Here is a 13,612-nt window from a genome sequence, read left to right as displayed (position 1 = left end):
CGAGCAAGGGAACCTTTACCTTTAAACTTTAAAGGTAAGACGGGGTGTTTTGCGCATGTGTGAAGCTCGCCATTCTGTGCACATGTGCAAACTGAGTTTTTTTTTTAAAAAAGCCGATGCCCGCTGCATGTGAACGGGCATACAGCAATGGGATCCGCAGACAGGAGGTAAGTGTGATCGCGTTTCAGCCGGCATAAACTGCTCCGGTTGGAACCGGTGCAGTTTATGCCGGCTGAAACGCCCCTTCTAAACGCACCCATAGTGTTATAATGCTGTAACAATATGTTAATTGCCAATTACAGAAAAACATGCCCTCTGGTGGCTGGGGGAAAATAGCCGCTATGGGGGACAGGGACCAGGAAATGTGGGCAGGACTGGGAAGATCTGGACTTTCCCATCCTCCTGGGTGCCAGCCACTCTGGCTTTGCTGGATCTTTCTCAAACCATCTCAGGTGTGGGCAAGATTGCAGAAAATCGGTAAAAATCCAGGAGGTGCAGCTTTTATACATCTTTGTTCCATTTCCCCCCCTGCATTAAGATTCACACATACATAACTGGGTGTGAGAAGTTCAAGGATGCTTTGAGCATCATGAGTGAAAAATGCCTGCAGTCCATTGCTGAATTCACAGGGAACCCTACATGAACTCACAGCGGGGTGGGGGGTTCTCATGCGATTAACAGAAGAAGAAAGAGAGCCCTTACCCTGACTTCTCCAACTAATTTTAAATCATTCTCCCATTCAGCTCTCCATCCCCAGGCAATCTAATTAATAGCTTCCTGTTGTGCTACTAATTGGTATTTATACTTTATAAATGAGGGATGTCATTTATCTTCTTTTGGGAAACAGCGCCTTCCTTTCAGCTGAGGACCTCTTCCTCTGGCCAGGGGTGGTAGCCTTGCTCTGGGGTCCCCTCCAGATGTGGTTGGAGGAGAGCTGAGATGTTCTTTTTTAGGAAAGTGTTTGGATTGCCTAGGACTGTTGCTGAGACTGTTCTTATATTCATTTCCTTTTAGCTGTTTGTTAAAGTAACACATTCTTTAGAGCTGGCTTTACTATTGTTGTTTTTTATGGTATGATTTTGTAGCCTTGACATGGATAGCCCAGGCTAGCCCGATCTGGTCAGGTCTCAGAAGCTAAGAAGGGTTGGCAAATATTTGGATACGAAACCTCGAAGGTATGCCAGTGTTGTGATGCATGCAGAGGCAGGCAATAGCGAACCACCTCTGAAGGTCGTCATAAATCAGCTGTGACTTGATGGCACTTTCCACCCCCACCATTATTTCATAAGCAACTGCGAGAGCCAGATGTGCTGAGCTGATGGATAGAAACCAATAAACATTTTCCTTTGGGAATGTCTTTACTTGGGAAGCTTTTAAAAAAAGGAATCTCACATGTGTTTGCAGCCATGAGATATCAAATGCTGGACTAGAGGAAACTCATGGCATGGATCCAATGGATCACGTGGTTAACTCTCAAAGGAAGCTTTGACTTCATGTTTCGTGGGCAGCTACACCTAATGCCACATGTAGGGCTGCTGGCTCTTGCCTGGGAAGTGACTGGAGGTTTGGTAGTGGGGCCGGGGAAGGGTGGAGTTTGGGGAGGGAAGGGAGCTCAGCAGAGATGTAAAATCACAAATCCTGTGATGGCACTTGCAGACCAAAGTTCAGCTCCTCCAGGACCTCCCTTTCCTTATGTGGTCAGCTTCTACCAAAATGCAAATTTTAAATTTACAGTTCCTGTCTCATCTCACTTTCCCCTGCCTTTTCTCCCACCTTACATCACTTGTAGGTTTCTGTATGTGTGTGTTCTATATGTCATACTAACCCATTGAGCCTAAATATATAATCAGATCAGCGAAGTACGTTCCACTCAAGCTAAAAAAAATCCTCTTGAAATCTTCATCAAGTTTTTTTTCTGTGTTTAGGATAAAAATTCCCCCCTGAAGACTCACAGGAGGATGCTGGCCAACACCAGTTCCATCCCTCTTTCAATCCATTCTTGCCTTTACTGTTTTTACATGTAACCATCAATCAGTTTCTCCTATTCTCTAGGGTATACCATAGGAAAAGCAGAAGTCCTAGAGTAACTACCCTCTGTATCCACTCTAGGACTTCTATTTTGCCTAGACTCTATGATATACCATTGAGTCCATCTTTCAGGGCTACACTTTCCTCCAGCAGAATCTATGTAGCCTGGATATCAGTTGTAATTCTATGAGAACTCCAGGCCCTATGTTGAAGTGGTAACCATAACTGTATGGAAAACCTCATAAAGCGCGGCTTTTAAAAGCCGCGCCAAAGTTGAGACGCCGCGGCGGGATCCCACGGATCCCCTGGCTGCGGCGCCTTTTTGGGGAGAAACCAGGGCCCTGACAGGGAGCCTGCCGAACTGCGCATGCTCCGACATGTCGGAGCATGCGCAGTTCGGCAGGCTCCCTGTCAGGGCCCTGGTTTCTCCCCAAAAAGGCGCCGCAGCCAGGGGATCCGTGGGATCCCGCCGCGGCGTCTCAACTTTGGCGCGGCTTTTAAAAGCCACGCTTTTAGAGGCTTTCCCCCTGCCGTGTGGCAGGGGCCTTAGAAGACTTTGAGAATGTAGTAATGATAGTACATGACAGGAAGACCCAAAGTTAAATCCCTGCTCAGCCAGGTGATCCTCCTCCCAATCACTCTCAGCCTAGCCTATTTCACAGGGTTGTTGTGCAGATAAAATTGGAGGGAGGGGAGAGACCACATGCCAGTGTCCTGATCTGTTTTTCAGGACAGGCAGAATAAAATTTGACAACAATCATAATACCATACAAAAGGAAAAAAGTAAAGAATTCCTGTAGTTTGTTAACTTATCTTCAGTCACTGAGGAACTGGATTCTTGTAATGCAAATAAATACATATTGGGCATAGTAGAAGGAATTATGCAGGATTCTATCAAACTGAAAACAGACACCAACTGTATGTCACCTTCACAAATGTCTGACCTTGGGAAATGCTTTTCCTTTCCTTGCAAGATAAATTTATTGATTTTTTTCCTTTCTGGCTAAAAAAAAATCTTATCAAACCTTTGGTTGCACAGATTAGAGGCTTGCCTCTGCTGGTACACCAAATCAATAGAGTTTAAGTAGCACCATGATGGCCAGCCTCAGAGTATGAAGAGCTCGTATCTAATGGCCACGAAGGGGAGAGAATTTTTGCAGGTGGAGATTGTCAAATCTCACCTGCTGCTGATATTGAGAAATCACCCCCAGATAGAAAATGGGGGGAAATGAATGACAATGAATTAGAAATATGAATCCCAACAAGCCTTGTTATAGAATAACCTTATTAAACATTGCACAGAGCCATACCACATTACAGAAACATACAGTTATGGGGGTGTAGTCATAACAGAATTTGTCCACATGTTAAATGGGGGGGGGGGAGTAAAAATTCTGGTATTGGTCTAATTGACAGAAGTTGCAATCTGCTAGAGCCTTCCAATATTCACAGCCCAACGAATACAGGGAAAATCTCCTAGATGAGGATTTGACATCCTTGATCTTTTTAACATTCTTCTTGTTTTTGCAACCCCAAGCTTGATGGTCCTGCGGTTATCAGCAGTCGCCACTGCAATGGGTTCCCAGCCTCCAAGTGGGGGCTGAAAATCTCCCACTATTACAACCAGTGTTCCCTCTAAGCTGTGGAGTCTTGTGAGCAAAAAATCTAGTTTGTGAGCTACCGGCATTAAAGTTGTGAGCAAGCGATTTGGCTACTGCCTAAATTTGTTTGCTCTGGAGCCATCCTTCCTGAGCTAAGGCAAAAATGTGTGAGCTGGAGGCTAAAAAACTGTGAGCTAGCTCACACAAACTCAGTTTAGAGGGAACACTGATCCAGGTGACAGAGATCAGTTCACCTGGAGAAAATGAGTGCTTTGGAGGGTGGACTCGAGGACATTCTAGCTTGTTGAAGTCCTGCCCCTCCCCAAACCCTGCCCCCCCAAAACTCCAGGTATTTTCCAGCCTGGAGCTGGCAACCATAGCAATAGTAGGCACACAAGACGCTACTTACCTAGACCCAGAGCTCAGTCTTGTTGCATAACTCGACTACAGGAAGGGTAGTGTCCCCTTCCTGTGATTCTGTTTTTTCCCTAGCCTTAACCTTGATAGGTGGCTTATATACACACATGAAGCTGCCTTATTCTGAGTTAGAATAAGTTTACTCTGAGTGAGTATTGTTTATTTTGACTGACAGCAGTACTCCAGGGTCTCAGGCAGAGATCTTTCACATGACCGACTGCCTTAGCTGGATTTCAGGGATTGAGCCTCGTCTGTATGCAAAGCAGGTGCTGTACCATTAAGCCATGGACCCTACCTCACACAGCCCACATAAGTAGCTACAGTATGCAGATTGGTACTTGTTGCCCTGTGTAGCCCTTTAGCGCCTGTTCTCTGACTGGTACAAGCTCTCCGGTGTTTCAGGCAGAGCTGAGTCTTCTCTACTACAGCTACTTTAGAACCTTTGACTGGTACTCCCCATGTGGGCAGAGGCTACAAGGGCTAGTTTTGCTCATGTTTAAGAGGAGCTATACAGGAAGTACTAAATCATCCACTATGTGGGAAGCATCTAGCAACAGGATGTGTACTGTCTTTCAGCAAGAATGTATAAGAGACATCTTACAGCCCTGTGTTAACTGGAGTCTTTTATTCCCCACTGTTAATTGAATGGATGCAGTCTTTTTGCTTAGGCTTATTTTAATATTTTGTTTTGTTTTCAGCTGTAATAAGGAATACAAACAAAGGCATTAAAGACATTTCTTCTAACATTTGGTTGGTTCTTGCCTAGATTTCCAGGTGGCAGAGGGGAAGTTTTCCTCCCTTCCACTGCCGGTCCAACGTGCCTCCCCCCTCCAATGCTTCTCCTGGGGGATGGGAGGCCATCAGTTGTCGCTTGGAGGAGGGGAGGAATCAAAGGTCTTGCTTTCGCCCAAGGGAATCTAGGAGGCATCCAAGCCAATGAGTGGCACTATTGGTTTATTATATCGTTAACTGCCTTGCCCTGCCTTTAGTCTGGGTACAAACATACACAGTGAGGCTTAAATGCAAATATAATCCATCAGTGCATCAGTTAAAAGACAGATAATTACTCAGCTCCAAAGTCTTTAATTAGTTCACAGCCCTTCACATTAAATAATCTTGTGTGACTGTCCTCTTAGATAATGAAAGTCTAACACTCTGCTTCTAATCCCATTAATCTCAGTGTAATTTACTAACAAAGATGTGATTAATATTCCCGCAAAACAGAGGGCAAACCACTTTCCCTCCAAAACTAGCTTCTCCCCAGCCACGGTTGCCTTCTGGCAGGGGTTATCTCAGTAGTGGAGCTCAATTCAGAAAGATAAGTAGATCTGATGGAGAGCACAGGTGTGTCTGTGGGGGGGGGGTCCACAGTGCTCTTCCACCCCAGCCTATGCTGTGCTCTCAGTCTCCTCCCACCACTAAGCAGCGACCAGTCCTACCACGCTTGGGCTTACTGCCAGGCCTGCCCCTGGGCTCCTTAACTGAGAACAGGGGCTCCCAGTGTGGTGCCTGTGGGTGCTTTGGTGCCCACCAAGTAGGGTTGCCAGCTCCAGATTGGGAAATACCTGGAGATTTGGGGGGGTGGAGTCTGAGGAGGGGAGGGACTCCAGTGGGATAAAATGACATAGAATCCCCCTTCCATAGTAGACATTTTCTCCAGGTGGACTGATCTGTGTCTCCTGGAGATCAGTTGTAATAACCCCAGGAAATCTCCAGCCACCACCTGGTGGTTGGCAAGTGTTTGTAGAAAATGGGCAGGGCCAGGCGGTGCTTTTGCCCAGCAAGTCTTCTAATTGGCCTCTGGAGCTTTGATTGGCTGTGCAGATTTTTAAACATGTCGCTTTCAGTGTTCCCTCTAAGCTGAGTTAGTGTGAGCTAGCTCACAGTTTTTTTACCCTCTGGCTCACAGATTTTTGTCTTAGCTCAGGAAGGAGGGCTCCCGAGCAAACTAATTTATGCAGCTGCCAAATCGCTCACTCACAACTTTCATGCCAGTAGCTCACAAAGTAGAATTTTTGCTCACAAGACTCCACAGCTTAGAGGGAACATCGGTTGCTTTGGCAACAGCGGCTGTCAGGGCCCAAGGATCTTCAGGGTGTGTCTGAAGGGAAGCTGTGGCAGCCGTTTTGCGGCTGGTTCTGCCTTCGGGAGAGAATTCCAAAGGTGCACACAGGCTCAAAAAGGTTGGGGATCCCTGACTGAGAATGCAGAATACGGAAGCCGTAGATAAGATATGTTTTAACAAACCAGTTTTGTCATCCTGCAGACTTCTATGACATCTGTGACAGGATCGATTGCGGCACTTCGTGTCTGGAGCCCAGAGGCTGTGTCTGCTCTTTGGGGACAACGCTGGGACCAGATGGGCAGACCTGCCTTGGTGAGAACCTTGAAGAGGGAGCATGAGGAGAATGGGAAATACACCAAGGGGGAGAAAAGGAGCAAGCAATTTACCGGTGGACTCTTCCTCTCCTTTCCCCTCAGCTATTTCAAAATTTGGCTCTTCACTTGCTCATTACCAGTCCCTACAGAGTTAGGCAGGCCTTCCCACGAATGTGCTTGCCCTTTGTGAGAGGAGATAAAAGCTGCGACAGATAATAAAGGTTTGAAAAAGAAGGTGGAAGGATCTGGAAGGAGAGGACTGTAGAAAAACAGAGGTGATGAAAAGGATGTGGTTCTCAGAAAATACAGAAAGCTGTTTCAAAACTCTGTCTTATCTTTCCATTGGTCCCATCAACCCCCTGCAGATTGATCTGTGAAAATCATTGTGCATCAGAGATGTTTTATTGCAGTTAGGGGGGGGGGCACAATTGTCAGTGTCTAAATAACAAACTCTCTGGCTGCTTCTGCATAGGGTTTTTCCCCTGCATGGTTAACAGGAAGCCCTCATAGTAAAGGCAAACATCCAGGTAATGTCACACATAACAAATGTGTGCATGCCTTGTCTGCCTCTTGTCCCCACCCCCACCCCTGTCCTAGAAAAAAACAATTTCGCTCAAGTTAGGGGGATATTAGTTGTGGGTGGAGCATTGATCTAGACACAGGGTGTCAAACACAAGGCCCTGGGGCCAGAGCAGGCCCTTCCAGAGCTCTTACCCGGCCCTCAAGCAACTGGTACGTATGGAAATGTCAGGTACTCCCCCTTTTACAGTATCCCTTGGAAAAAAACCTAGCCTTGCATGTGATTAAATACATTTATTGGAGTTTTTGTGGGTTCCCCAGTAAATCAATAGCTTCCACTCCTAGGAATCAGTTCAAAATACAATTTTGTTTGTATTTTGAGTAAAAAATTATATTATTAATTGGGTTTGCCTGTGTCCTTTATGAAGCTTATATCTCCGGTACCTGATATTACATTTTATGGCACACGTGGCCCGGCCCGACAAAGTGACATTTATGTCAGATCTGGCCCTCGTAACAAATGAGTTTGACATATCTGATCTAGACAATCCCCCATAGCCAGCATGGAAAGAGGGTGGAGCTAAACTCACTCCTCCACCACCCTTTTAAGCTCTTTAAGGAGCTATTTCCCTTCTCCCTGCCAAACTACATTGTAACATTATAGTGCAACTTGTTAGGAAAAGAAAGAGTGTGAAGTCAGGGGCATTCTGGGCTGCGGGGGACCCAGCATGATCACTGTTGCATCTGCACTTTTCCAAGGGTGCACCTTTGGGGGGGAGGTGCTGGAACGCTCAAGAGGGAAATAAAGTTTTCAATCTGAATACTGAAAACTCATGAACTTTTAAACATTTTAAAAACAATTTTGTTGAAAAGGTTCTGGAATTTTGTTCCAGTGCATTCCCCCAGAAAAAAAGCCCTGGCACTGCAACTGAAAAAAGAAGTGGGGATGGGGGTGCAGCAGTGAGTGATTCAGGAATGGGAGCAGCTGTGGTTCAGTGGAAGAGCCTCTGCTTTGCGTGCAGAAGGTTGCGCGTTCAATCCCCCACATCTCCAGTTAAAAGGACCAGGCAGGAGGTGATGTGAAAGACCTTCGCCTGAGACCTTGGAGAGCAATTGCCAGTCTGTGTAGACAGTACTGATCTTGATGTACCAAGGGTCTGGTTCAGTATAAGGCAGCTTCGTACCTGTTCAAGCATATTCCTGTCTGTTCCCAGACTGTGTACTACTGTTCCAGCGGTTGCGGTGTGTATTTGTGTGTGGGGGAGATGTTTCCTCTGTTATTGGATGGGGGGGGGGGGGTCTTTCCGGAATCTAATTTTCATCTCTCCAACAAGACTTAGGATGGCTCCAGAGACACCAAAACCAGACTAAATTTAGTTTTAACACTGGAGCCATTTCAAAGGTAAATGTTGCAACCATTTATCCGTTGTTGTTTTTTTAAGCCTACTAAAAAAACCCAATGAGAATTTAGGAAAAGGCAGAAGTCTATTGATCAGCCTATTCTCTCTCATCACAGGGCTAGCTAAAACTTAGTGGCTACTGTTCAGAATGGACAGAATTAGCTGGATTTTAGAGAATACTAAGAAGGAAAATGCACAAATGTATATGGACTTAGGTCCCAAACTAGATGATATGCTTTGCCACAACTTGAGCCTGGGTTTATATCCCCAACTTGATTCTGCTTCTCTCCCAGACAGGTGGAGGGCTGCTAGGAAGGACTTTTCCATGCATGCTGGGCACCCGTTCAGATGGGGACAGTGGCACAGAGGGAGTTGGCATGTCATCTCTCTGCCTTGGGGCGTTTTCCTGATCTGAAAGTGTCCCCCCCCAGCTCATCTCATAGCAAAACACATCTAATTTGGACCTTAGATGAATACCAAATAGTAAGAAAGTTGGCATGGGTTGTACGTGCATAAAACACTAGGGTTGCCAACTCAGGCATGGAAATTCCTGGAGATCTGGGGGTGGAGCTTGTGGAGGGTGGGGTTTGGGGAAGGGGAGGGACCTTATCGGGGTATTCTGCTATTGAGTCCACCTTCCAAAGCAGCCGCTTGCTCCAGGGGGACTGATCTCTGTAGTCTGGAGCTCTGTCATAATTCCAGGAGATCTCCAAGCCCCCCCTGGAGGCTGTCAACCCTAAAAATACTTCTGATTGGGCTGTACTGCACAGTATGACTCTGTGGAAAGTAACTCACCAATTAGGCTCCAGCTGCTTTGAAGAGACAGACTGTTCCATCAAAAATCATCTCCCTGCTCGTGACCAGAACATGAGCTGAACCAGTGGGTGCATGAACATACCTAATTTGAAGAGGCTGGTAGATAATGTGCCTGCAGGTTGTCTTTAACTGCTGTCTTGGATTCCAACGGATAAGGACAGAATGAGCACCAGTTGGTGGTTTGAGACAGAGCAAATGCATTATGGAGATCTTGTGGTCCCTAAATTCCCAGCACAGGACGCCTGTGTTTTCAAGGGGATTTCTCCTTCCTTTCAGAGCTGCAGCTGCAACTCACCAGCACATAAATGGTGGTGCGATGCCTGTATCTCTTTCCCCACACGGTCACATCCAGAAGAAAGGGAAACTCACATTCTAATGCCATGATGTAGCACAAATGGTGGCCTTTATCCTGTGTGCTTTGGAATTAACACTGGGATTTCGCACATCCCACTGTTAATCCCTGCCATTGCTGCCCAGTGTTGAATTGAAAGTTGCTCCTAGTGAAAATGAAAGCAAGCCAGAAGCTTATGGTTTCGGCGACCTTTTCTCCCTCTCCCCTTAATTACTCAGGAAAAAATCCACTAAGCAGCTCAGTAGGCTTTAATCCAAGTACTCTACTTTAATTAATTAGTCATAGAAATAGTAAGGATTTACATCAGGGCAATTCCTATGCCACCGATTGTCAACAAAAGGAAATGCAAAAACCTCTTAAAACTCAAGGCACACTAGTTTTTCTCCCCCCTCCCTTTCCTGGGCCATTTTGAACTCGTAGTCCATTCCTATAAGCTACCTTAAAAAAAATTCCCCTGGATTTCAGGCCCCATAACCACATAAGAAGAGCCCTGATGGATCACAACATTGGTCCATTTAGTCCAGCGTCCTGTTTCACATGGTGCCCAACCAATTGCCCTGGAATCCCACTAGTCTCCATCCCTCAGCCTCTTGAATGCCCCCGAACCCTTCTCTTCCTGCTCTTTGTCCTTCTCCCAGATGTAACAGCTGGCAAAAAGCTGGCAGAGCATCTTCATCAAAGTAGGTTTGCTAGCCTCCAGGTGGCACCTGGAGATCTCTGGCTATTACAGTTGATCTCCAAATAATCAAGATCAGTTCCCCTGGAGAAAATGGCTGATTTGGAGGGTAGACTCTATGACCTTATAGCCTGTTGAGGTCGCTTCCTTCCCCAAACCCCACCCTCCTAGGGTTGCCAGATCTTACCCATCTGCCACTGGGGGGCTTCTGGCTTGGTCCTGGGATCTTCTGGAAGTGACATCGTTGGTGACCATGGAGTTTTTAGCCAAGTGCTAGAGCATCCCCCGTGCGATGTGCCTAGCGTGATGACATCACCTCCAGGTGAAATCATCGAACAGCGCACATCGGGGGTGGTGGGGCTCTTCGGGGGTGGGATTCCCCTGTCGGCCAGCTGGCTGGTGGTGGATTGGGGCCCCCAAAAGTTGGCAACCCTACTCCCTTCCCAGGCTCCACGCCCAACATCTCCAGGTATTTATTATTTATTTTTTATTATTTATTACTTTCAATTTATATCTTGCCTTGCCAGGCGAACTGGCTCAAGGCATCATACAGACAGATTAAAATACAATAAAACAATAAGGTATGATAAAATTCACATTTTCCCAACCCAGAGGTGACAACCCTACATCAAGGCCACAGCCTGGAGATCTCTGCCTCCTTTCCTGTCTTCCTCCCTCAGATGCCAGATCCGACTGTATCAGTATAGCTCAGTTTGCAGTATGTGACCACCATAGTTACTTACAGTGTGCACACTCATCCTATTACCACATTTATTTATGGTTGCCAGCCTCCAGGTGGTGGCTGGAGATATCCTGGATTTCAACTGATCTCCAGGTGACAGAAATCAGTTCCCCTGGAGAAAATGGCCTCTTCGGAAGGTGGACTCTATCGCACCCTGCTGAAGTCCCTCCCCTCTCCAAACCCCGCCCCCCTCGGGCTCCCCCCCCAATCTTTGGGTATTTCCAACCCCAGAGATGGCAACCTTACATCTATTACTTACAACTTTTGTAAGTGTGGCGAAATGCTGCTCGCAAGCCACATTTCTGTCCTCCTGGTGAGGTTCCACTTTTCCTTACTCCTGTGTAACTTACATCGCTTTGGGAATAGCCACTGCCATCAACATAATAATTGGAAGGAGTACCACATGCTAGAGGGCTAGCACTCTCTACTGCATTGCCCCTTAATAGGGTTTATTAAAAGAATAAGATCATATGTATGGTCTTTGTAGGCAGCAAACTGAGCAAGATCAAAGTAATGGTGACAATACGCAATCCTCCCCTTTTGTTCAGCAACATCTGCATAAAATGGAGTGCATGGATTAGTTCATGTTAAATAGACAAAGTTTAACAGCATTTGGCAGATTCGGATGCAGCCTCCTATACCCCATGGCAAGTAGTCCTGAGAAGAACTGTTTGATTGGCTGCTTGTTTCCATGTGTGTAGTGTAGCCAGAAGATCCTACAATTGTCTGGCAGCCAGAAGTTCTGGCTCTGTAACATTATCCAGGGTGCACCACAAAGAGGCAAGCTAGAATCATATCCCATGTAAAGTATGGAAGACGGCTAATAGAATATGAACAGGCTTTGGCAGTTCTGCAGAGCTGTTGTTTAAACATGGCAAAATACCAGGACCTGAATGCAATTGTGGTGCAGCCCGCCAAACTGTTTTCCATCTGTCACAGGAATGTGAGCATCATGCTTTCCAGGGAGATGTGATGGAGCTATTTGAATCCTCCCCAGCTGCAATTGAGTGGATTGAAATTTTAGATATTAGTATTTAGGGGGGTTGTCCAATCAGTCTGCATACTCGTTGTATCAACTTGGTTTCATATTTTATATTATTATATGCTTCCTGTGTATAACTCTGTAGTACGAGAAATAAATAAATAGTTTAACAGCAGAACAAAACAGATCTGGAGAGACTTTCCTCTCTGTGTCTGGAGATTTTAGGTTGTTCCATCTCTTCCTCTTCAAAAGGAAGAGACACCATTTGGCCAAGGGTTTAAGTATCTTTCTCTCCTAGCTGTGAATCTCTGACTGGTAACCTCTTGTCCTCCTCCAATCAGAGCTATCTGCCCATCCATGGTCAAGGTTGCTAACCTCCAGGTGGGGCCTGGAGATCTCCCAGAATTACAACTGAACTCCAGACTCCAGAGACTGGCTCCCCTGCAGTAAATGGCTGGTTTGAAAGGAGGACTATGGCACTGTATGCCACTGAGGTCCTTCCCCTCCCCGAATCCCACCCTCCTCAGGCTTTACACCCAAGTCCCCAAGAATTTTCCAGCCCAGAGTAGGCAACCCCATCCATTGCACTGAATTATCCTGGGCCTGCGAAGCAGACTCATTTCCCGGGAGCTTTGCCATTGCAAGTTAATAACCTGTAGAAAAGGCTCTTTGAGCGTGTGAAATGGGCAGACCCAATTATTGCAACTTGGATTTGAATTCTAGGATGTAGGGCAGAACTACCCAGTTGGCTTCGTGGCACTTCAAAAAAACCCTGAAAACCTCTCTGACTAGAGAAGAAATTAGCGGCAGTAGCTAAGAAATACCATCTCCAGTGCTCTTGAATATGGCTGAGGAAGAAGAGATGATGGGAATGACTCCACAGTAAGGCTGAACTTGGAGAAGAATATCCTTCTGACCAAAGGCATGGATAGCCAGCTCGGCAGATCTCAGAGATCAACCCAGGCAATCCAAGGAGAAAACTGAGCATACAAAGAGTTTCTTATTAAATCCATCTTTTGTTTAATATAAAGATGTCAGGGGTTCATACCAAATCTGGATCAAAGACAAGTGCGCTCGGACATCACACGCGAGAGGTCATTCTGGCTCCCCCAGCTCTCCTTAGGGGCTTTTTAAAAAGTTATGGCCCCCGCCGTCGCTGTTCTCGGTGGCAGCTGTGACACCCGGGGGGGGGGGGGGAATGTTCTCCTGTCTCCCTGAGCCCCGGGGTGGTGGCCTTGGACTTGTAAGAGCAAATTCCACCTCTCGGGCGAGAGGTAATTTTGGCACCCCCAGCTCAGGGGGGCGAAACGTTCTCCCTCCTCCCTGAGCCTTGGACTCATAGGGGCAAATTCCACCTCTCGTGTGTGATGTCCAAGCGGCATTGCTTTTTCCCACCATAAAGTAACTTTTCCCCCACCATAGAGAACAATGGAGGGGATGGGGGCAACCTGTTTGGGGGCCCACAGAATTGGACCCCCTGGTTCTATGTTCCTGAAACAAGGCGGGTATCTTGGGGAGAGGCTCCAGCAGCTACCCTGCGATTTTGGAGCCTCTCCCTCAAACCCCCTCCCTTCCAGTCCCCAGAATATACCCTATGTTTTGGCCATTGACTTCAATGGCCCAAAGGATATAATGGGGCCAAACTGTGGGAAGCCGATTCAGATCAGAGAATCTGAATCGGCCCGCAGCAGCCTGCAAGG

General features: G+C 46.7%; 1 protein-coding gene across 1 annotated transcript in view; it reads left to right on the top strand.

Annotated features, from left to right (window-relative positions):
• OIT3 (oncoprotein induced transcript 3) overlaps positions 1-13,612 on the top strand; it is a 62,147-nt gene that overhangs the window by 6,304 nt on the left and 42,231 nt on the right. The window contains exon 3 of the mRNA XM_015410184.1: positions 6,313-6,423. Within this exon, the coding sequence (XP_015265670.1) occupies positions 6,313-6,423 (111 nt within the window). The remainder of the gene's footprint in view (positions 1-6,312; positions 6,424-13,612) is intronic.

This window comes from Gekko japonicus, unplaced genomic scaffold (assembly GCF_001447785.1).
Source record: "Gekko japonicus isolate JY-2015 unplaced genomic scaffold, Gekko_japonicus_V1.1 scaffold889, whole genome shotgun sequence".
NCBI lineage: Eukaryota > Metazoa > Chordata > Lepidosauria > Squamata > Gekkonidae > Gekko > Gekko japonicus.
This window is presented reverse-complemented; position numbering and strand designations above follow the sequence as displayed.